Here is a 21,997-nt window from a genome sequence, read left to right on the forward strand (position 1 = left end):
GAGTACCTGATGTGGTGTGTAAACATCGCCACTAGGGATACAAAGGCGGCCGGGCGTGGTATTGGCCACCCATCGCCTCGTGTGCCGTGCCGACCTTCATAGGTGTTCGCTAACAAGCACTTGCCCCAACAGTCTGATGAAAGCTATACAGGGGGTCTTTGTCTTTGTAGCGGTAGAGTGTGGTGTGGAGTGTGGTGGTGAGACGGGAGTGTGGTAGGGAGCGGTAGTGTAGCGGTTAGCGCACCGCACTATGAATTCGACGACCCAATTTCGATTCTCCCTCACAGCCACGACCAGTGATCAATATCATTCTGTAAAGGTTACACAGGGGTGATGTCTGTGTGTGTACACAGAGATCTCAGCAACCCGGGTTCAATTAATGACCACGATGCATATCATGATGCTTAATCATTGGTATCTAAACCGGGTCTACGCCTACATAATAGATTTCATATGGTCAGATATCATAAGTAAAATGTGCGTTATAACCCTTCCACCCACCCAACCCGACATAGCCAATTAATAAAGTTGCCACGTGAACAAACATACGATCCACAACGTTTAACAATTGGGTGCGACGTTTCGCCGGTAATTAAAACCATCGCCACCATTAATTTGCCATAAATCCGCGTCTCCGAACCATTTGTTGGCGAAAACGAGCTCCCAGTGATGTCGTGTGGCCAACACCTCCACCGAGGAATCAAAGGTGGATTGGTGGCTGATGGCCTAAGTGACTTTGGAAATTGCACCTGGTTATTATTGGACGAGGGCTGCAGTCTCATCCCAAGCGAGGAGCGGGGGGCGAAGACAACTTACCCCCCCCCCCCCCACCGAATGCCAAACGTCTAGCTGTGGCTCTGCAGAGGGGGCGGAATTTTTTGTGTCCCTTTCGTTTCAATTGTTCGATGGGTGCCGCCAACTCCATGGGGAGTGGTTTGAATCGGCCAATTGGCAGATGTAAAATCCATCTTACGAGGGGGCGGACAAACCAGGCCCCCCGTATTTTTGTTTTTTTAAATCTACAGTATTTTATATTTATGGATTCTAAATGGCAAAAAAATTAACAACATGAACTTAGGATATCTGACCAAATAAAATCTATTATGTAGGCTTATATAGCCTACTGAGCTATATAGATATTTTTCATAAACGACCTGGCCACAAATAATAGCTCAGTGAAGTGGAATATCACGTGGCAATTGATAGCAGCCAAATACTCAAAATGCGTGTGTCTAAATGTGGAGGGAATTAACCGGTGGACCTGCAAAATAATCCACGCAACTCCAAATATGCAAACTCCACATATACATGGGTCAGGATCAAACCCACGACCTCCTGTATACCAGACGAGGTAGTTAATATCTCACCACCGTAGCGCCCCTATATAAAATAGCGATAAGCTAATGCTAAAGTGGCGTGCCGCCAAAACACCCTCTACAGACCAGCTGCCACTGCGAAAGTTGGCCAGTTGTGTGCAGCTGCCCAACTTTCACATCATCGTATGTGCCCGGCTGACTTTGAAAGCCACATTTACAAATGCATGTATTACTTATCAGCCTGTCTACGATGATTTTGATGTGTTGTACGTGGGTGTGTGTTTTTGCATAGCCGTGAATGTTTTATAGTCTCGGAGATGTTTTAAGTGGCTTTGATCTTCGGATATAAATTGCTTGCTCATACCTCGCAGCTCATTATCAATCTCCATTCAGATGCAAATGAAGAACATCCTAATTATACACTTGCAGTGAATTGTGTGCATATACTCCCTGAGGAATTGGTCACATATTCCTCCTCCAAGCGAGACTCTCTTGAAAATAGGCTTAAAATTTTGTTTCCGTTACGGGAAGGAAGTTAATCGTCAATCGCCACTACGAACGGCCTCGAATGAACGATACACATTTTACAATGTATGACAACTACAGTAACCACTAGACCGCTTCTCTGGTCTGCATAATAATAATAATAATCCAATAATCCCTTAAAACCTCTGTCCGACATCCAGGGACGTTCTTGTAAAGTGTGGAATCGGTATCTCTCATTGATGACAAATTGACCAACAAGCATACGATGAGAACTCAGTCAGGCCGTATGCGGTCTGTCGTGTCGTGTGTCTTTTTGAACTATATCCTCTTACATGCACCGGAGGCACGAGTAGACCTCGACATTGAGCATTTAAGCTCCTAAACACATCGCCATACTCGAGAATAGAATGTAGTGGTAGAATAACGGTTAGCGGCACTGCGATACGAACCTCGGGGACCCGAGAGTTCGATTCTCGCTCATGACTAATAACAATTGAGAACATTTGAACCGGTCCTGGGCCTCCCCTAGGTCGACTCAGACTCGGATGAGTGCAGTACCGGGTGTTGTGTCGCCGCTGGGGAGACAAAGGCGGCTGGGCATGGTGTTGGCCACCCACCCCCTCTTGCGCCTTCCCGGCCTTCATAGGTGATCGCGTACAGCACTTGTCCCAATAATCTCTCGTGGCTCTACAGAGGATCATTGCGTTTGCATATAGACACACACATTTATGGGAAACGGTAGTGGTGTGCTTAGCGCGCTGCGCTCCGAGCCCGGCGACCCGAGTTCGAACCCCACTCACGGCCAACCAACACCATTGACAATTATCTGAACCGACTCAGCCTCAAATGAGTACCTGGCGCAGTGTGCAAACATCGCCACTGGGGAGTCAAAGGCGGCCAGGCGTGATGCTTGGCCACCCACACCCTCGTCTGCCATGCCTACCTTCATTAGTGCTCGCTAACAGCGCTTGCCACCACAGCCTGCGAAGGCGATACGCGGGCTGGGGGGGGGGGTTAATCTTCGTCTCATGTACACACACAACACACACCACACACCACACACACACGTGTGTGTGTTGTGTCACAGAAAACCGTGCCCAGCTCAGGCATTCCGGAATGCGTTCAACTCTTCGCTGACGCGCGCGCATTTTCCGCCTCCACCTCCTCCAGCACTGTCACGCGGCTCTCCTCGAGACGTCGATCGGGAGACTCGAAGAGGCGGAGCCCCGCGGCTTCTCAGCCTCGCTCGGCATCCCCACTCGGCTTCGCCGGGGCTTTGCGCCAATTCGCCGCGCTTCGCGAACAGCGAACTTACTCGGGTTCGTTGACGCTCGAACGGGGTGGTGGTGACTTTGCACGAGGGCCGGGGGATGTGACCCGCGTTGTGTCGTGGGGGGCAGGGGGGCAGGGAGGGGGGGGGCGTGTTGTAGGACGGTGGATGCGGGATTGTTGGGTGCCAAGGGGGTTCCGTCGGTAGCGTGTTCACGCCGATAGAAAACTGCTCGTGTGTAAGAGAGTGCGTGCCAGGCTGTAGGGTTCTGTTTGTAGGATTGCAGACATTAGTGGGGATCGGTGTAGGAGTCTGGGTTCTTGGGTGTAGGGCAGCCCTGTAGGGTGCTTGCTTTGTTTTGGGTTCTGCGTGTAGGGTGCTTTGCTGTAAGAGTTCCCGTGGGCACGGTTTAAACTTTCGAGGGTCACCTAAAAATAGGGGCGCGCAGATTATAGCAGGGTGCTGGTGTGTAGGCTCATCGGGCATAAAAAAGGGCTATTATGTGCCTGTGGGAAAAAAAGGTTACCCGGGCATAGAATGTGCCCTCAGTGCTGGTGTCTGAGTGACAGGCGCATGCTATTGAGTTCTGGGTGTTGAGTATGGAAGGGATCGGGCATAAAGGGGCGTCGAGTGCTTGCGTTATAGGGTCCCGAGTGTTTGCTGCCCGGTGCACATTATAGGATGCTTGTTGTAGGAGGTCAAGCGTAGGGGTGCAAGGGGGGTGGGTGTGTGTGTGTGTTGTGTTCTACACACCGAGTGTTGGGCGCTTGCACGTGCAGCGATGTCGTTGGGAGAGAGGATCGATGCTGCTGCTGCTGCCGCCGCCGCCGCCGCTGCTGCGCTCAACGGAAGCGAGCGCGCGTCCGCTCGGACCCCGGGAAGCAACCGGAGCAAGGAGTACTACTGGGACTTTGAGTACTACGACTATGAGCCCATCTCGTTCGAGGGACTGCGCGCTCACCGCTGTGAGTAGAAGCGTTCTCGGACCTTCGCGAGCCCACGGCAACACGCGATGTTTGTCGTCACCCAGAACTTCTTCTCTGATGTCCGTGAGCCCAGAGCAGAGGTTTCAGTTGTGGTGCCGTAACTTTTAATTCTTTCGCGCGGACTAATAGCAGCGACGTGTCCGTGTTAATCGAGTGCGGTTATCAAGTAATTCACTCTTTTTGGCTGTATACAAAAAAAAGGGAGGGGGGGGACCGCTAAAGAGTTGAAACTTTATTCGGTATCAATTGCCCCTGTCGGAACTGTGGACTATGTATCTGCAGTGTCCGTGAGTCATATGGCGCACAGTCCAGTATATCGTCGCGTCTTTGTGGACTGGAGAGGGGTAGGCGAGTGCGTATCGCACGGCCACGACCAACATCGTCGGTGGTGCAGTGCCGGATCATCCTCGTAGCAAAAGTAGCTACACATGTAGTAGCTACTACTACATATGTAGTAGCTACGGGCCTCGCACTTTCAAGAGCCCCGCGCTAAATGCTTTCAAGCTATCAATTCCGGTTCAGTGATTCTGCACTTGCTCTATTACTATAGTACTATACCGCCTTCAACTTTTATGAACGACTGGGTGTTTAAGGTTAGCGATTTATCGTATTATCTGGCTGCATAGCAAATAAAAAATGCAGTGACTTTACAGTGACTAACTTCTACAAGTTAAAAAAAAATTGTGTTTTAATATTTACGTGTTTTGTTTTAATTTAGGGCCCATTTACAACATATGCTACAGGCCCTGCACTGGCTTAATCCGGCACTGCGGTGGTGTAGATTTGAACTAGTTCTGGGGAGGGGCTCTATCGAGGTTGACTCAATCTTAAATGAGTGGCTGGCATAAATATGAGCACTGGGTGGACAACGGTGGGTCAGGGAATGTTCTGGAAACTACCACTCGAGCAGTGCTGGCCTTCAAGGGCGTCACGGAGGTGAGATGTTATCTCCCTCACCTGGTACGCAGGAGGTCGGGGGTTCGATCCCGATCCTGACGCCTGCTGCTGCGTATTTGGAGTTTGCATGTCCTAATAAAGTATTAAAGCTTTCGTGACTGCATAAAATTACTCATTGTTTTTTTCTTGGTGGACTTGTATATGTATTTCTACTGACCGTGTACCTCGTATTTTTCATTCTCTCTATGCTGGTATGTGCAATCCAAAGGTTGAACACGACATTTAACACTCTTCTGAAATTCGTGGTCCGCCAGGAAGTGTCTAACTGTGTTGTTTGCCTGACTGGATGCGCTTCACATAATGTTTTTTCAGGTTTGTTGAATTCTCGTCTCTCATCTTTTTGTTGTATTTACCTCCGTGATTTGTTCTTGACCGTTGTAATTATGTGTAAGATGTGCCCTTTTTTGAGCTGCCGTTTTGTATTTACAAGAGGTGGTCATTTTTTGAGCTGCCGTTTTGTATGTGTAAGATGTGCGTGTTTGAGCTGCCGCTCTCTCTGGCCCCTCCCCCCCTCCAACCGTATTTCCTATTTAAGCTTCTGTTCATCCCTCCGCCCCCCCCCCCCTCTCTCTCTGCCTCCCTGTCCGTCTTTCCTCCCTCCTTACCTCTTGGTGGACTTGTATATGTATTTTTACTGACCGTGTACCTCGTATTTTTCATTCTCTCTATGCTGATATGTGCAATCCAAAGGTTGAACACGAAATTTAACACTCTTCTGAAATTCGTGGTCCGCCAGGAAGTGTCTAACTGTGTTGTTGGCCTGACTGGATGTGCTTCACATAATGTTTTTTCAGGTTTGTTGAATTCTCGTCTCTCATCTTTTTGTTGTATTTATCTCCGTGATTTGTTCTTGACACCTGATGAAGATCGCTTGCGTTGTGATCGAAACGTCGTGATTGTTTTTGTTTTAATATAATTTTATTGTATTTCTACATACGTGACTTTACCGAAAAAACCAGTGAGTAATTTGCATGTCCTCCCCGTGGTCGCGTGGATGATTTTTTTTCCGGGTCCTCCGGTTTTTCCCTCCACATGTAGAAGCATGCTTTTTAGACTATTTAGATGATTTTGCTGCTGTAAATATCCAAATGAAAAGCCGCTTTGTTGAGCTATCATTTGTGCCAGGTCGCTTTGTAAAAAATAATGTGATACCTGAGTGGGCTTTGCCTGGTAGAATGGGGGATGGTTTAGTTGTATTTGTTTGTGTTTGGGGTCATTTGTTGACCTTTCTTGTACTTTACACTCCTATCGTGTTGTCGTCCTGTTGTTGTAACGTTCTTACCCGGCCCTACTGGACATCTGTTGAAAAGAGCTTTATAGCTCATCGGATTCCTCCAGGATGAATATTTATTTGATTCTGACTTGCCCCAGCAGCCTATGGTTACTTTGGTGGTTCTTTTTGTTTGTATGTGTGACCAGAATACCGTGTTGCATACGGTCAATTCGTCTGTAACAGAATTACAACATATTTATATATATATGTGTGTGTGTGTATGTATGTGAACACTTTTATCCCAATTGGGCTATCAGTATCGTGTCATGAGATAGTTTCCAGGGGCATAATTTCTCACTGAAAGTAATCTCGGTCACTGTTAGGTTAATGTAGGCATGTGTGACGAGTCATAGCCACACCGATTGATGGAGGTGGTGTGCTGGGCAAGGGACACATTTGCAACGTCACTGACCAGGACAGACCCAGCTGAAATTAAGCCCAGGAAGCGTACATTCGGAACTCTCGCAAAGCATTGAAACCCCCTATCATATTATAGAGCAGCCCACAAAACTGGATATCACAAAACTACCTCTGAGGTAGCTTGAGGTGAACTCTGTTACACAAAGTAGGGGGCAGCACTTTCCTATCTGCTCTGCCACACAAGAGTAATGTCCGTCGCATGGCAGTGAGACTGACATTAAAATTCTCAGAGGTAGAATTTGGAGAAAGGCAGCGTAGAACCAAATTAATGATAGGGGTTTTTTTTTGTGCAGTCATTTGTGACAAGACTGAGAATTTCTGTGCTCTGACCTCTCAGCCACCATAATTTGCGCTTTATGTAAGAAACCTGCACCCTCGTTTCAACTGTCAGCAGGAGGTCGAACCAGCGAGCTCAGGATTGCAGGTCCAATCTTGTGACTAATACACCGTGGAAGCGGCAGAACGAACGCATTTTCATTAATATGTAAGTGTAGCTTCTGTGTGAATGCATCCAGATGACTAGAACGTTTAAGGGCTTGCATCTGCTAAATAATTTCAGACGTTGTGTGTGCAAATCCTGAAGTGGCGTATTCTCCCTGTCACCTCCTGTCTCCACCTCCCGTCATCGGTATACGCACGATTGGAGGTCTCTATCTCTACTCTCTTCTGTCCCCATGTCTACGGAACCTTCTTTTCTTTCACCGTCATTTCCACCCCCAGGCAATGCACGTCTGCTGCCTATGATTGATGGGTCTACCTGCCTTTACGTATAACCTTGCCTGTCTCATTGTTTCATGGAATCGTGGCTAATACGTGATTTCTCTCATCTTACACCTCTTTATTTCTGCTTTTTCCTTGCCTCGACCTTGATATATATTTCATTATTCATTGCCCAAACCTCATTAAGTATTGCCCTTTCGTGACTGCGCGGGATCTATTGGTTAATTTACATTTTGACTGTAAGAGAAAACACCGTGTCTCTTGTATATATACGAGGAATCTTCAGTGCCTGAAGATTCCTCTTGCCAGTCACTTCCACCACTCCACCCTACCACACGTTTATATACAACTAGCTTTACTACCCGGCTTCGCCCGTGACTTGGATTCACCACGCCCGGCCGCCTTTATCTCCCCAGTGGCGATGTTCACACACCACACCAGTTACTCGTTTGAGGCTGAGTCGACCGGTTCAAATAATCGTCACCGATGGTGGCCGTGAGCGGGAATCGAACTCGGGTCGCTGGGTTCGTAGCGAAGCGCGCTAAGCACTACACTACCGCTCCCCCCACACACACACACGCGCGCGAGTCCATAGGTACACATACACGCGCTTGCTGCAGACACACACAACTTTCAGGGTACGTACAGCAGTAAACGACTGAAATAATAAAGAAATGCTGCGCGAAGAACGCCTTAGACCTTTTCCCTTTTATATATATAGAGAGATATGTGCATTTATAGCCCCATGCATGTCATGCGTTAAAATAAAAACGAAGCTGATTCATCAGATTTGACCTCTCACCAAATTTCCCACAATGCACCTTATTTAATCGAATCTCGAAAGCTAAGCAAGGTATTTTTAAATTTATTTTTGAGCCCGGCATTTGCTGCGACGGGTGATGACCGTGCATGGCAGACGGGGGCGGTCGGTGTTGTGGGCAGCAGAGGGCAGTGCGGGAAAACATTCATTGGTGTCCTGCACTTCTCCCATCGTCAACAAGCCGCACGGACCAGCGTGGTTGAAGTTACGGGTCGACTCATCCCCATGGCCTGCAAAGAGTGGGGAAGCCCTCATCCAGCAGTGGATCGAAAATGTGCTGTACGTGCCCAGTGCAATTATTATTGTCATCCATCGTTGGAACTTGAACGTACATACGTGAAGGACCCTCAGTGCTGTATCGGCAACTGGGGTTTGTTTTTGCCATGTCGTTCATTGCAGGTTGGTGGAGGGGGAATCGAACTCGGCTCGTTGGGTTCATTGCAGAGGACATCAATCACTTTTTTTCCATCGCTCCACCGCAATACATGGATTATTAAATAAATACGATGCGACGTGTTCACATTAATCATTGCATTGTATGTGCATCTGTGGAAGGTGGCGTGATGATGGCCACCCACCCCCTCGTGTGCCGTTCCGACCTTCAATGAGTGTTCGTTAACGGCACTTGCCCCAACCACCTCGAGCGCTCGAGGTGGTAACAGAAGCGCATCCGAGAGCGCGCGATGTGGTAGCCGTCTTTCTCCGACGGTGAGCCAAACGTCGCTGCGAGGATCGCCGAAGTTTGCGTCTGAGCTACGGCCACAGCCCCCCCCCCCCCGCAGTCTAATTTTGACAGGATAATAACTTCTGTAGACAAAGGGCTCTGCAAATAATTACTTGATGAATGAGACCCCTTGAGGAGTCCCGCGATTCAATTTTGCTGAAATCTTCCGAGATAGGCATACTCGCTTCTTCTGATGGCACAGACCCTTCCGTGGGTCTTAGGTCCATAATTGCTTTTGCTAAATCAATGGACCTCGCTATAGCCGACTGATGTGGCTCCCAACCAAATGGGGTGACTGCCTTTGTCCAGCATGTCGCTGGCTTTATTTACGTTGTGCCTGGCTTGCTTTGTGTCCGCAGTGGAAACTGAGACATTTCAATAAATGGTGTTGTTCGGGTTTGTGCAGATCAGTTGAGAATACATTTTCCACCGCAATCGGCGGTGGAAAAAAGTGTACAAGTGCAGTACTGCAATTATTTTCTTAAGCCACTGCTGGCGGCAGCACCTCCACGAGAAGGAGCTCTCAAGAACTATCCCTTCTACGAGGGTAATTTGGCCCACTCCTGCACTCTGCCCGAACGTACTAAAATAGACCAGAGTATCCCACGCGATACCCGACTACGCACGTGACCTGCCGATTGACGAAAATGTGGCGAAACTATTTATACCGATCGGGTGGACTAGAGGCGCGTTTGGGGTGGGGTGGGGGAGATTTTTTGTTTGAGAAACTGGGCGATTGACTTCACCCGCTGTGGCGGGAGATCAAACGGGTGACCTCTGGCTCGCGAGGCCCAGTGTCCGAATCGTTGCACCACGGCAGCATTTACCCCAGCCGGGCGGTGGCTGTGCACGTCTCTAAGCCAGCACTGCGACCGAGTCCATAGTTCATTTTCATTTATTTCTATTTATTTTGGTATAGCCCTGTGAGCCATTCGGCTCTTGAATCGGGTGCAACCGCAACAAACAAAAAACAAAAACATGAACAAGAAAACATCTTAAAGTGACTATGTGACTGTGCAAACAGAAAATCCATGAAAAAACATCAAAATATTCCTGAAGGTTGGTGGAGAGCAGTGGTATAGTGGTTAGCGCTACGCTGCGCTACGAACCCCAGTCACCCGAGTTCGATTCCCCGCTCACGGCCAACACCCAGTGGCGATTATCTGAACCGGTCCTGGGCCTCGTCTAGATCGACTCAGCCTCAGATGAGTACCTGGTGCGGTGTGTAGTAAACATCGCCACTGGGGAGACCAAGGCAGTCGGGTGTGGTGCTGGCCACCCACCCATTCTCGCGTGCCGTGCCGGCCTTCATAGGTGCTCGCTAACAACACTTGCCTCAACAGTCTGTTAAAACTATACGGGGGGGGTCTTTGCATTTGGTGAATGGGACAAATTTCAGAATGTTCCAAGACTCTGCGATATCGTGGGCTCCCCAGCAGAATGCAGTACAGCAAAGTGTGGACCTATGTCATCTGTCCCTTGTGTATGCGATGGTTTTCTCCGGGTTCTCTGGGTTTTCTCCCATATGTGTAAAAACACTCATCACGAATCGTCCGTAAAATTTTCGATAGAGAACTGCAGAGCAATTGTTGGTGGCCGGATCACCACCTGGCATCCTCCCAGCTTGTCTGTAAATCCTCAGCGATTGAGATGCAATTTGCATGAAATATGCTATATCACTTTTTTTTTAAATGAATAGTTAATAATTGACATTCATTTGTAAATCTACTGTGGATGGAACACCGCCACATCGTGTTGGTCACAGGAGTTGTTTGGCCATACTTCACCACGCTGGTCACGTGTTTTTCATCAACGGCTATCACGCGCCACTGATGTTAGTGGCCTTGGCTGGGATTCAAACCTAGGTCACCAGGTTGACGGGACAGCGGGGTTAGCATGCAGTGGTGACTACTCTACGCTAGTGCAAATAAACATGTGATCAGTGTGTGCCATTTACGTGTAAGGGGTAGTCACAATTTTTTTTATTTTTAAGAACCAGACACCAAAGAGTCACAATCATCAGAAAGTGAAGCCCCGTTTCTGTAAGGCGGTAATCATACAGCAGAATACCTAACAATTTGAAACCGCGTATATGTTCACGATACGACTTTTAAAGCTCTCGATAAGGCTTGTGTGCGTTGTTGGAGGTGATGTTTCTTTGATGCGCAGCATTCATTTCTGCTGAATATAAAGCATTATTTGTAAAAAAAAAAGAAAAACCGACAGCGCCTGCTTTACTATGCGGCAGTTTGATGTGCATGTCATAGTCGCCGCGATCAGGCCTTTGAATAAGATTATTATTTCCCGTTTAACGCACTGAGGGCGGGGGCAGACAAAGACCACTATAATTACGGTATTACAAATTGGGCTTATAGGAGGTAATGGCAAGCCCAGTCCTGTCACACTGCTGTCCTTTTGTATGAAAAGACATTGCGCAAGAGGGGTCATCCGCAGCTCGAGATTTCCCACTCACTAAAACATAATTGTGACCTGGATCATTTCCATGCCTTTTTATCCCTAGCCTAGCTATTGTATGTGCCTACACCTCAATCGCTGTGCATTTGACAGCATTAGCAGTTGCGACTTGCCGACGATAACGGGAATGAAAGCGGCCACGCTGAATAATTGCCAGAGGAAATATGTATCCCGATGCTGTAGCCGGCGAGCGTTTCTACTCAATGTCCACGGGTATTGTTCTTTAGGAAAATGGCAGAGGGTGTTGGGATGACGAAATATTCCCATCCCATCAGTGCATGAGCCACCCACAGATGATGTGGGAAGGCTGTTTGGAGTACGGCTTGCGGTTAGCCACATTTAATGAGCTCACATTGAGCTACGCGAACATCCGTGCACGATGTCATTTATTAACAGTCTTAAATGCTGTGCTAAAAAAAAACCCAGCAAATTGGAAGTCGACCGGTAGAGCTCTCATGAAGGCGTCTTGACACTCGGAGGAGACCGAGTAGCACAGGACGGCGGGTCACAGGAGTCAGCAGACACCACCGATATCCTGGGTTGTGATCTGGGCAGCCGCCCCGATGAAGCCGGACTATCGACTGTCGAGTTTCGCGAGTTTACGGTCCCACCAATGGACTGCGTGCAAATAAAACCGATCATATTAACTCCCTCGTACATCTCTCTATCTATAACATCAGCTCAAGCCTCCTGTAAATCACATGACCTCGGTGTGACCAGCCTCCACTCTGACCGCCTCCCCTCGCCGCCCCCCGCGAAAACAGACGCCGCTCCTCCTTGCAGCTCACTCCTGCTCGCTCCTTCCTTCTCTCTTCTCCCTCTCTCCCCTATCATCATCATCAGCATCATCACCCTCTCATCCCCGACATCTTAGCCCGGTCATTCCTTCTGCCCGTCCTGTCTTTCCTACCCTCCCTTGGTGTGCCACGGGTAAAACGTTGTAGCAAATATTAAAAGTAAATCTGACCAAAAAAATGTGGTTTAAGTGCTACTTTAGGAGGCAGAGGAACTTCCCCATGTGTTGATAAGTGTCCTAGAATTTACAGTCATATATATGTATATCACCTGACCCCCACACTGAACATGAAGCATGAGTAGATTTGATTTGGTTTTGCACTTAATTTCGCGAAATTACAGCTCCGTGACAAACATGCTTTTTTTAAGGTGCTCATAAAATGTGTGACCTTAGTGGGGACGACGAGGCGGGCCTATTGCCGAGACCCCAGACGTCGTTCGTTGACGTCATATTCAGGACCATTCTCTGACAAAATGGTGACGTGAGCTGCGAGAGATCTCAATGGAAAATTCATCTCACCAGGGCATGATGCCAATAGCGGCACAATTGGAAAATGATTGAGGGGATAAAAGCGTTTAAAAATAAGCCTTAACACCGTATTTTGTCAGTAATAAAATATATATTGTCCATGACTTACCACATTCCATGTATATATAATTGAATAGTACTGCCTTGAAAATATCTGCTTGGTTATTTTAACCCTAAATGGAACAGTTACGATTAATGCCAAGCACAGTTAAAGTCGCCTTCCCAGCTGTGGTTTGTGTTTCTGATGAAGCAAGATTATGATAAGAAAAAAAACCTACAGACAAGGCAATTTGATTACCCCTTGTCTAGGTGTTATGTGAAACATTTTGCTCTGCAATTAAATCAAATGATGCCGATAGACTTTGGGTGGTGCAGATTGAGTGAGCCGTTTCCTCTAGGCACCCAATTTCCAAGTAAATGTAATCTTTTCTTCAGAGACTGACTAGAACTGAATAGAAGCTCCTGGCAACGTGAAGTGAAACGTCGGACATCATGCTGAACAACACGTGGTACAAACCAACAACACATCAGAGAGCTGTGCAACACAATTCGCCAAAACAATGCAGTATAACTGCAAATGATTTTTAGAATAAAACTAAAAACTGTAACAAACAAAAAATGTTTACCAAGTAAGGCCCACTGAGCTATGTAGCTCTTTTTCAGAAGCGACCTGGCCACAAATGATAGCTCGGCACAGTGGCTTATCGCGTGAAAAGTTATAGCAGCCAAATGCTCTAAATGCATGTTGATTCTAAATGTGGAGGGAAAAACCGGAGGACCCGGAGAAAAATCCACACGAACAGTGGAGAACATGCAAACTCCAAATATACAGCAGGCATCGTAAGGGTCGCGATCGAACTCACAACCTCCTGTATACCGGGCGAGGTAGTTAACATCTTGCCATATATATGTGTAATTACATTCAACACGATCTCTCTACATGAAAAGAATATAACACAACTCTGTGGGCCTCTCATCTCATTGATTCAAGGACATCGTGGCCTTCAAGAGGAGCCTTCCCAGAGGGCGTTTCCTTTTTTTGGTGAGCGTCAACGTCACTTCCCAAGTGCCTGGCAGCGGCAATGAGCCAACGTCTGCCAGCATTGAGGATGAGTGCACCTCGTTGAAGAGCAATCAGTGCCACTAAACCCGAGTTACCATTTCGCTATTGATTTAGAGCGGCTGCGATTGACCGGGGGGATGATCCTGTGACACGGGAGTGTCTGGGCATCGGGGAACGCGTTTATTCATGAAGCTCACTCTCTCGTTCTTTCTCTCGTAGCCCCTTTTTTTGGGACCGTTGGGAGCAGTCTTCCACTGTTGGGAATCTTCGTCATCATCACATGCCATCTGTTGCTGATGTTTTCATGTCATCCATCTCTGTTAGAGTTCCTCTTCCACTCCAGCAGTCCATCTCTTTCGTCTGCTCTCTGCCGCTGTTTTCTTCCTCGAGAATTGCCATCGATTTTCTGTATTCCTGTTGGGTGGCATTTATGAAGCGTTGCATCGGACCGCCAATTCAGGCTGGGCGGTGCAGCGCCCGCAACTGTCAGATTGGATTCAAAAGGTCATTAATTAAAATCCCAGGGTGGATACAATGAATTACCCACTTCCTGGGAGGTCAATTTTCCAGCGCATAGACTTGCCGTAGGAATGCGTAATTTCCAGCACACTCTCAGGAATGAATGCCATCCTGTGCTCCTTTGAGCAGGAAACCATTTTGAATTGTTGTGACTATGATGTGCAAATTAACAACGGCTGTCCCATGGAGAGTCTATATCCCGCCGAGGGGGGAAAATATTGAAAATTTTAAACCGCTTGCTTGAGGTTGACAGTGGAGGAGCAGTCCGCCGCAACTCGAGAACCCCGTTCACCTCCGTTATGACACCATGGGGCTGCAGGAGAGAACAAACTATCCCCACCGTCTCCAAGTGTTATCATGCCTTGGGCATCTCTTCTCCTTCAGTTCCTCGGGCCTCCTCCCAGCCCCCCCCCCCCCCTCCTGCCGCTGTTCCCCCATCCCCCGCGAGCATCGCTCAGGCATCGCTCAGGCAACAACGACAAGCAAACAATGGAAACCGCATTAATGACCACATCAAGCGGTGAATGAATGAGCGAGCGCGACCTTTGCGCAGCACCGCGCGCCGTCGTCTGCGACAGCCTGATGAGCGTAGACGTCTCACGGCGTCGGAAAGGACCCGCCTGGCTGTCTGTAAATTCTGTGCGGTGTGCTGTGAATCAGAGAGCCATTCCTCGAAAAGTTGGCCGATTGCATATCGTGATTTTTGAGGCCACGCGCGGTATTTTTGACGATTGTGTTGAATTTATGTTTTGTGTCTGTTCGTCTTTTTGTCATTTGTGCTTGTTGCGGCATTGACAACACAGCAGTTTCGCCAAATGATTCGTTTTCAAACAGTGTGGGTGTATAAACAGTGAAAGGTTTAAAACGAGTACCGAAAGCAATGCTCATTGATCGGGTGTGGGGTCAGAGGCCTCAGATCAGCTCAGAGGGCATCACACTTGTGCAAAGTGTGCAAAGTGGAGATGCAATGAGACATCTCCGCTATACAGTCGCTTGCTTTCCGGCACGTGTGTCAGAATGTACGTGTGTGCGCATATTGAACTTCTTTCACACCGTACGTAGCCAACCGTGCTAATCGAAGGTGCGGGGGAAGGACAACAAATTAAACACGAAAAGCAGTTCTGAAGAAATTCGCTTGCAAATCTTGATTTAAACGATGACACGGATTGCCAGTGCCTCTTGGATGTTGCTCGGGCCGCGGCGAGCAATTAAAAACACAAAACAGCAGTCCGCATGACTACGCGCTCAGAGTTAAGTTTAGTGTGTCATTCGCAACGGAGCAAAGTGACGCGTGTGGTGCCAGGCCTCGCGCCGTGGATCTCTGAGGAACGAGGCGGCGAATTTGATGGAGGATGCACGCGGCAGCTCTGAGACGGCGTGCCAAGCCCTCGCGGATTCCATAACCGGCCATTAGCGGGAGCTCGCTGGATTGTGAGATGTATTTATTTTAAACGCCACCAGAACAACGGCAGATGAAGAAAGTGACCTAAGCTGTGCGAGCGTGACCGCGAGGTCACGTTGAATGCCCTGCGATTGGCGTCTATCAGCCTAACGCCACCGCTCCCTCCCGCCCCTGGCTCTGCCGCAGACTCCATCGTCATCGGATTCTGGGTCGGCATCGCCTCGTTTGTCCTCTTCATGTTCTTCATCCTCGTCATGCTGGTGCGGTCCGGGACGACAGAGTGAGTTCACCCTGCCACCGACACAGATGCTCGCCTCGCGGGAGGCGATGTTTGTGGGGAATTGTTGAAACTTTTGGGCTCGGTAGCAATGCACCGCTCCCTGCTGCGTGAAACCAGAGGTCCACTTAAAGGGATCTTAGAAGTAGCTCAATAATATTCATTTCCTTGGGCCGCTCTCTCTCTCGTGAAGAGTGGCCTTGCTCTGCGTGGAGCCCCAAATGCATATCTGTCAACCCCATCACGGTTTACTCCGTATTCTTGTGCAGGGAAATTGAGTTTCCAGGTCCATACGGCGTACAGCCATTTCAATACGGGTAGCAACAACAATTGTTTGTGTTTCTCCCTCGCGATGGGACTTTGTAGGATGAACGTTGAGATTTATAAGGGCTGTTATAAGGTAGGCACTGATAAGGGGTTGACAGGTATGGAAATTCGTCATTTGTCTCCTGACAAGACACCAAAAGGGGTAAACGGGACACAAAATAAGAAATAATACCAAACCGGTCAAGATCGGACTGCTTCGTTATAAAATTTGCGTCATTCTCTGTATCATCTGGTGACCAGCGGTGTGATGATTCGTGACGTGATTGAGTGAACAAGATTCTTTCTCAGCGGCAGATATTCGTGATGAGAACGTTTTGGCCTTGAGAGATAACTTAGCTGTAGGTGCGTGTGTGATGTGACCAGTGGCGCACCCAGATCAAATATTTCGGTGCAGGAAAATTGTAATAGAAACAAGTCAATCATTTTTTGGGGAAACGAAATTTCTTGCATTTAGCTTTAGGTTTTCACTGTATAATATAAGCCAAATTTAAATATGCATACATTTTTAATGGTATTTATTATTTACTTATTTCCAAGTTTGAATGTAAATCTAAAAAAATATTTGATGATTTAAAAAATGGCTGTTTAAACATTTCTCGGAGGTGGGAGAAATGGTCCCCCCACCCGCCCCTCCCCTCACCCCGCCCCTCTCCCCTCACCCCGCCCCTCCACCCTCATTTCCCCCACCCCTCCCCTCACTCCGCCACCCCTCCCCCAACCCCGCCCCTCCACCCTCATTTCCCCCACCCCTCCCCTCACTCCGCCCCTTCCCCCCACCCGCACCTCCCCCCAACCCGCCCCTCCCCTCACCCCCCACCCCGCCCCTCCACCCTCCTTCCCCCGGCCCTCCCCCCCCCACACCTCACGAGGTGCACCGCTGGTTGTCATCACCATCCACATTTTCATCACCTCCACTACAATCATCATATTCACTACAATCATCATCATACCAATGTTGACCATTGTCTTTAGATTATCATCACTGTCATTATTATTGTTGTCTCCATCATGATGTTGTTTCCATTGGTGTGCTTGTTCTTTATATCGTATTATAATTATTATTTGACATCACCATCATCAGCCACACGAGCATAACCCATCGCCATTATCGTCACCGGGGTCACCTTCAAGTGTGAGACTCCTGCACACACTTCAGGGAGTCAGTCAATGGCTCGCTCGCTCTCTCACCATTCTAAATCAATGACTTAATTTGTCGTGAATTCGGTCCCCATCTTTACCTCCACTTAATTGAAGACGTAGCCAAAAACAAATGTCCCCCCTACATTGTGGGCACACAACTGCGGCTGCCCCCAGTCTGACGAACGTGACTTTGAAGCTTTACAAAATAAATACAACCCTTCATTTTAATCACGCTGTCTCGGGCTGATCTCCAGAAAAAAAATTTCACACGCACGCCACGTCTCGTACACCCCTTGTTAACAGCACCCTGGGAAATAATCGTGAGACATTGAGCCGGACATTTTAACGATGTGGCAGCAGTGTCGCTTGTGGGAGGGCTGAGAGCAGCTACCTCCCCAAACTTGTTCATGGAAGCCAAGTGGCTGACATTGTAGCTCATGAAACACCCTCTTGAGGCGCTGTCTAGAGCTTCCCTCTCTGTACGTACGTTGAACTTCTTTAGCACCGTACGTAGCCAACCGTGCTAATCGGAGGTAATTGGAGGGGAAGGATAACAAACTGAACATGAAAAGCAGTTTGTGTTTACTTTGTTGTCCTTCCCCCCCACCCCCGCACCCTCTGATGGAGGCCCATCTGCCAGCAGCGGTGCAAACAGGCAATTGCGGGGCTTTATCTGCGTGACAGCTATGTTTTGAGAGGCGAGAGAGGAGCATCCCCGTGACTTGTTCATGGAAAATCCAGTGACCGGCGTCGTTGCAGCTCTCGGGGACCGAGCGTGCGGCGGAGAGCGCACGTCCTGCCGCGGAGTCCCAAGGCCGGTGAAATGAGCTCCGTGATCGAGCCGGGTTTCGGCAACAGGCGGGACGACGACGACGACGCTGATGAGGAGGAGGAGGAGGAGGAGACGGCGGCGATGACATGCATGCACCGCGAGCTGAGGCCCGGCCGCGCCGCGCTCCTCCACGCCGAGCAGGAGGGCCCTGCTGCCATCGCCATGGCCACCACCAACACCGCCGCCGCCGCCGCCACCGCCACCTCCATCCTCTACCACTCGGACAGCTTCGACATCCCCAACCTGATCTCCGAGTCGCGGGTGGACGCCGCATCGGTGACGGCCGACGTGAGGCCCTCCCTGTCGGATTAGCGGCGACTGACGCCGTATATGTCAATGCCTACTGTGTAGGTGTCAGCAGTTGTCCGCCCTGCGCCCCCACATGATGCCAGTGGTGCACTCGAATCTGCTGGTTCGACTTTATGGCTCAGACACGTCGGCGTCGTGAACGGCGAGTGCCAACTATCGCCGTGTGGCCACGTCAGACGGACGGTGCGAGAATGACGCAGCCCACGCAGTGAGCCGCGTCGGGGTCGGCACGTCGAGTGAGAGATCAAGCGGTGACTGGAAGCGGTTCAGCTGGCCGTGCGAGATCGAGATGGCAGCCCCTCTGCTGCGGAGGCATCGACTGCTGCGAGTGGTGTGGACGCTATAGGAGCCTCTGTCGGTCGAGCAGAATAGTAAGCGGTCGTAGGTTAGACCTGTGATTTGTATTTGTTGCGCATGCTACCCGCTGTGTTGTTCGCTCTTCTGGTGACAATAATGCCAATTCAGGAACTGAATTGGAGCGAAAAACGATGCACATGATGCCAAACAATAAATGGTACAAAGTCATAAGCGCATCGGGGAGCTGCTATACAGATACCATTACGATTGCGCTTGACCGACAAAGGATCGGAGTGCCCAGCTGGTTGTGCGATTTGGCGTTGTGTTGTCAGACGAGGTCCGTTTGGAGCTGTGGAAGAGCAGTGGCGACTCCGCGTGTCTGAGAGTGGCTCCTTGGAAGCAGATTTCACAGAACTTCTTCTGAGATCCCTTCAAAGCGGCTTTTTTTTAGCCACAAATTAGGGGCACTGCACTTTTCTGCATGCCCTGCCCCGGGGAATGTTTGTCTCATGGCAGTCAAACCAAATAATTTGAACTCAATACTGCTGCTCTGTAGGCAAATTAACAAGGAGCCCTAAATTAACGTGATGTGTCCTGTGCAATCAGTGCTGTAGGGATGAGGCCGTCAACACACACTGGGCTTGAGGACCCGGTTGAATCACAGGTGGTTGATACATATATTGATACAGATTATACATCATCATGGGACCTCCTTTGCCAGTACCAAAATATGAGAATAGGTTTTCCCCTTTTACCTGGCAACAAAACAGGTGTTAAGATTTTTGATTTAAAGCTTTCGTGACTGCAGTAATTCATATTCTTAGTTTTTTCGGTAAAGTCACGTTGAAGAGAAACAACAAAATAACAAAATATATATAAAACAATAAAAAATTCTCACGACGTTTCGACCATAACTCAAACGGTCATCATCAGGTGTGTCGGTTTGCATAAATGTATTTTTAAAAACGGCACATTTATTTATTTATAAAAACGTTGGCGTCACGCGCAGCGATTGGCAGTTTGCCCAGGACTAGTCCATCTTGTGGTCAGAATGCAAACAAAAAACAAACTCTGATGATCTATGCATTGTCTTTGAAACTGATTGGTCCACACCAGAGACAGCTTTCCTTGGTGTTAGACCAGAGGATGCCAAAAGGCGTCCTCTGGTCTAGCACCATTTGAGACCAGGCTCCAAGGAAAGGTGCAATGCATATATTATGAAGCTTTCGTGACTGCAGGAATCCATACTCTTTGGTTCTTTCGGTAAAGTCACGTAGGTATAAATAAAATAAAACAAAAATATAATTATTTTATTTTATTTCCAACTACGTGACTTAACCCAAAGAACCAATGAGTATGAACACCTGTTTTTGTTGCCAGAAAAAAGGAGAAAACCCATTCTCAGATTACACATCAATGTCCAGATTTAATATCTATTGGATGTCTTCAAGAGGAGCAACATGGATGTGTTTCAGATCGCCGTTGAATGATCTGACTGGGCAGTCGTTCACGAGGTGTTGCACGGTCTGGATCTCAGTGGTACAAAGTCAGCGCTGACTTTCTGTGCCACCCGGCCACCCCCTGGTGGTATTATATGAATGGAAATTAACCCGTGGGGCCCAGTCAGACGTTATCGAGCCTGTGTAAAGGATGCCAGACGTTGCATGTCACTCCCTTGCGTGGAATCGACCTACATTTTCCTGACTGCGGCTTGATGGAATTGGGTTTTTGCACGGCGAACTCCGTGGGAATTCAGCCACTTTTGCTGGTGGTCATGGGCGTTGCGGAATTTGGATGGACACACGTGTTCGGCCCGCGGTGGAATTGGGTTGGCGACTTATATTCTAAGCCTCTCGTAGAATCGGTTTTCATGGTAGCACGTGCCACCATTGGAAATCCGATTGAATATTAAGAAGCCCCGAACTGTTAACTGTCATAGAGTGATGATAAATATTGGGGTGAGGATAAATATTGTACAGCCAAATAGCTGAAATGTTACATTTCAACAGCTATGGGGCTTCCCCCCCCCCCCCCCCAAATATGCAATGGTTGAGCTGTTAGCATCGTGCCGTGTGATAACTTTGCAGTGCGCCATCCTGCGTTGGAGAACGGCCCCCAGAAAATGAAGTGGCAGAACTACTTAAGAAGCCGCTTCAATATACCCCTTTAAGCACGCTAAGTGCACACATTTTGCATGCCCTGCGAAGAGTTGCGGTACCTCGTTCACACAATCGAAATGTGGAATTCGTGGAAATGGAAAAGAGGAATTCAGTGAAAAAGCTATTTCGAGAAGCCGGTGTTATTCACAGGTGGCTGAAAGCATGGGCAGAGTTTGCGGGGGGAGGGGGGCAATAACCCCCCAAAACTTGACACCTTTTTTTCAGTAGTTTAGAAGAAATTTAATCATTTATACCTGCGATTCCTAATGTGAAAGACAAAGTGATCCCCTGCCCCCCCCCCCCCAAATAGAAAATTCAAACTCCGCCTATGGCTGAAACCCAGATTCAAACCGAGGATGTCAGTGGTGCCGGTTCAGGGGTCTGGCTCTGTAGTGCCAGTGGGCCAAGCTACCCAGCCACCTCTCAGCATCAGTGTGTATACCCAGCTCTCAAGAGAAGTGAATTAAAGGGATCTCGGAGGACTCTCGTCGCGTTTAATAAAAGGCATTTTAAGTGGGATCACCATTGGCTGGCTCTATGTGACAACGATCTATTTGTAAATAAGTTATAATGTATTTATAGTCCCCTTGAGCCACTAAACACACACACACACGTGCAGTATATATTTGTATAGCCATTGTGTATATCAATAACAGGGCCGCCATAGTGTCAACCTACATGCAGCTTGAGCTGCCCTGTCTAAACCTTGCCAAATAAATGAAACGATGAAAAAAAGTTCACAGTGAAAGTGCGATTTTTTTATTTTACTGGTTCAGAGCAAGGCTCCGTTATCGCTTTTTCACCGCACAACCACGCCAGGGCCATCCCGGCACACCTCATGATGAGACGCCGGGTTTGTTTTCCCTCTGCAGAAGCTGAGCCGTATCGCTGGCGTCAAATG

At 48.5% G+C, this 21,997-nt stretch overlaps 1 protein-coding gene across 3 annotated transcripts; it reads left to right on the forward strand.

Moving 5' to 3' along the window:
* Nucleotides 1-2,849: 2,849 nt before the first annotated feature.
* On the forward strand, nucleotides 2,850-21,615 carry MRAP2 (melanocortin 2 receptor accessory protein 2). 3 transcript variants are annotated; one of them, XM_032973573.2, is made up of 4 exons: nucleotides 2,850-3,121; nucleotides 3,852-4,037; nucleotides 15,942-16,035; nucleotides 18,241-21,615. In XM_032973573.2, exons 2-4 carry the CDS (start codon nucleotides 3,854-3,856, stop codon nucleotides 18,641-18,643), a joined length of 681 nt encoding a protein of 226 aa, XP_032829464.2. In that variant the 5' UTR covers nucleotides 2,850-3,121; nucleotides 3,852-3,853; the 3' UTR covers nucleotides 18,644-21,615. The 3 variants fall into 3 exon arrangements, with proteins under 3 accessions (XP_032829464.2, XP_075931102.1, XP_032829463.2); XM_076074987.1 differs by having other exon boundaries at nucleotides 18,259-21,615; XM_032973572.2 differs by lacking the exon at nucleotides 2,850-3,121 and having other exon boundaries at nucleotides 3,207-4,037.
* Nucleotides 21,616-21,997: the final 382 nt, after the last annotated feature.

Source organism: Petromyzon marinus, chromosome 51 (genome assembly GCF_048934315.1).
Source record: "Petromyzon marinus isolate PM22_M1 ecotype Great Lakes invasive population chromosome 51, UKy_Petmar_22M1.pri1.0, whole genome shotgun sequence".
Lineage (NCBI taxonomy): Eukaryota > Metazoa > Chordata > Hyperoartia > Petromyzontiformes > Petromyzontidae > Petromyzon > Petromyzon marinus.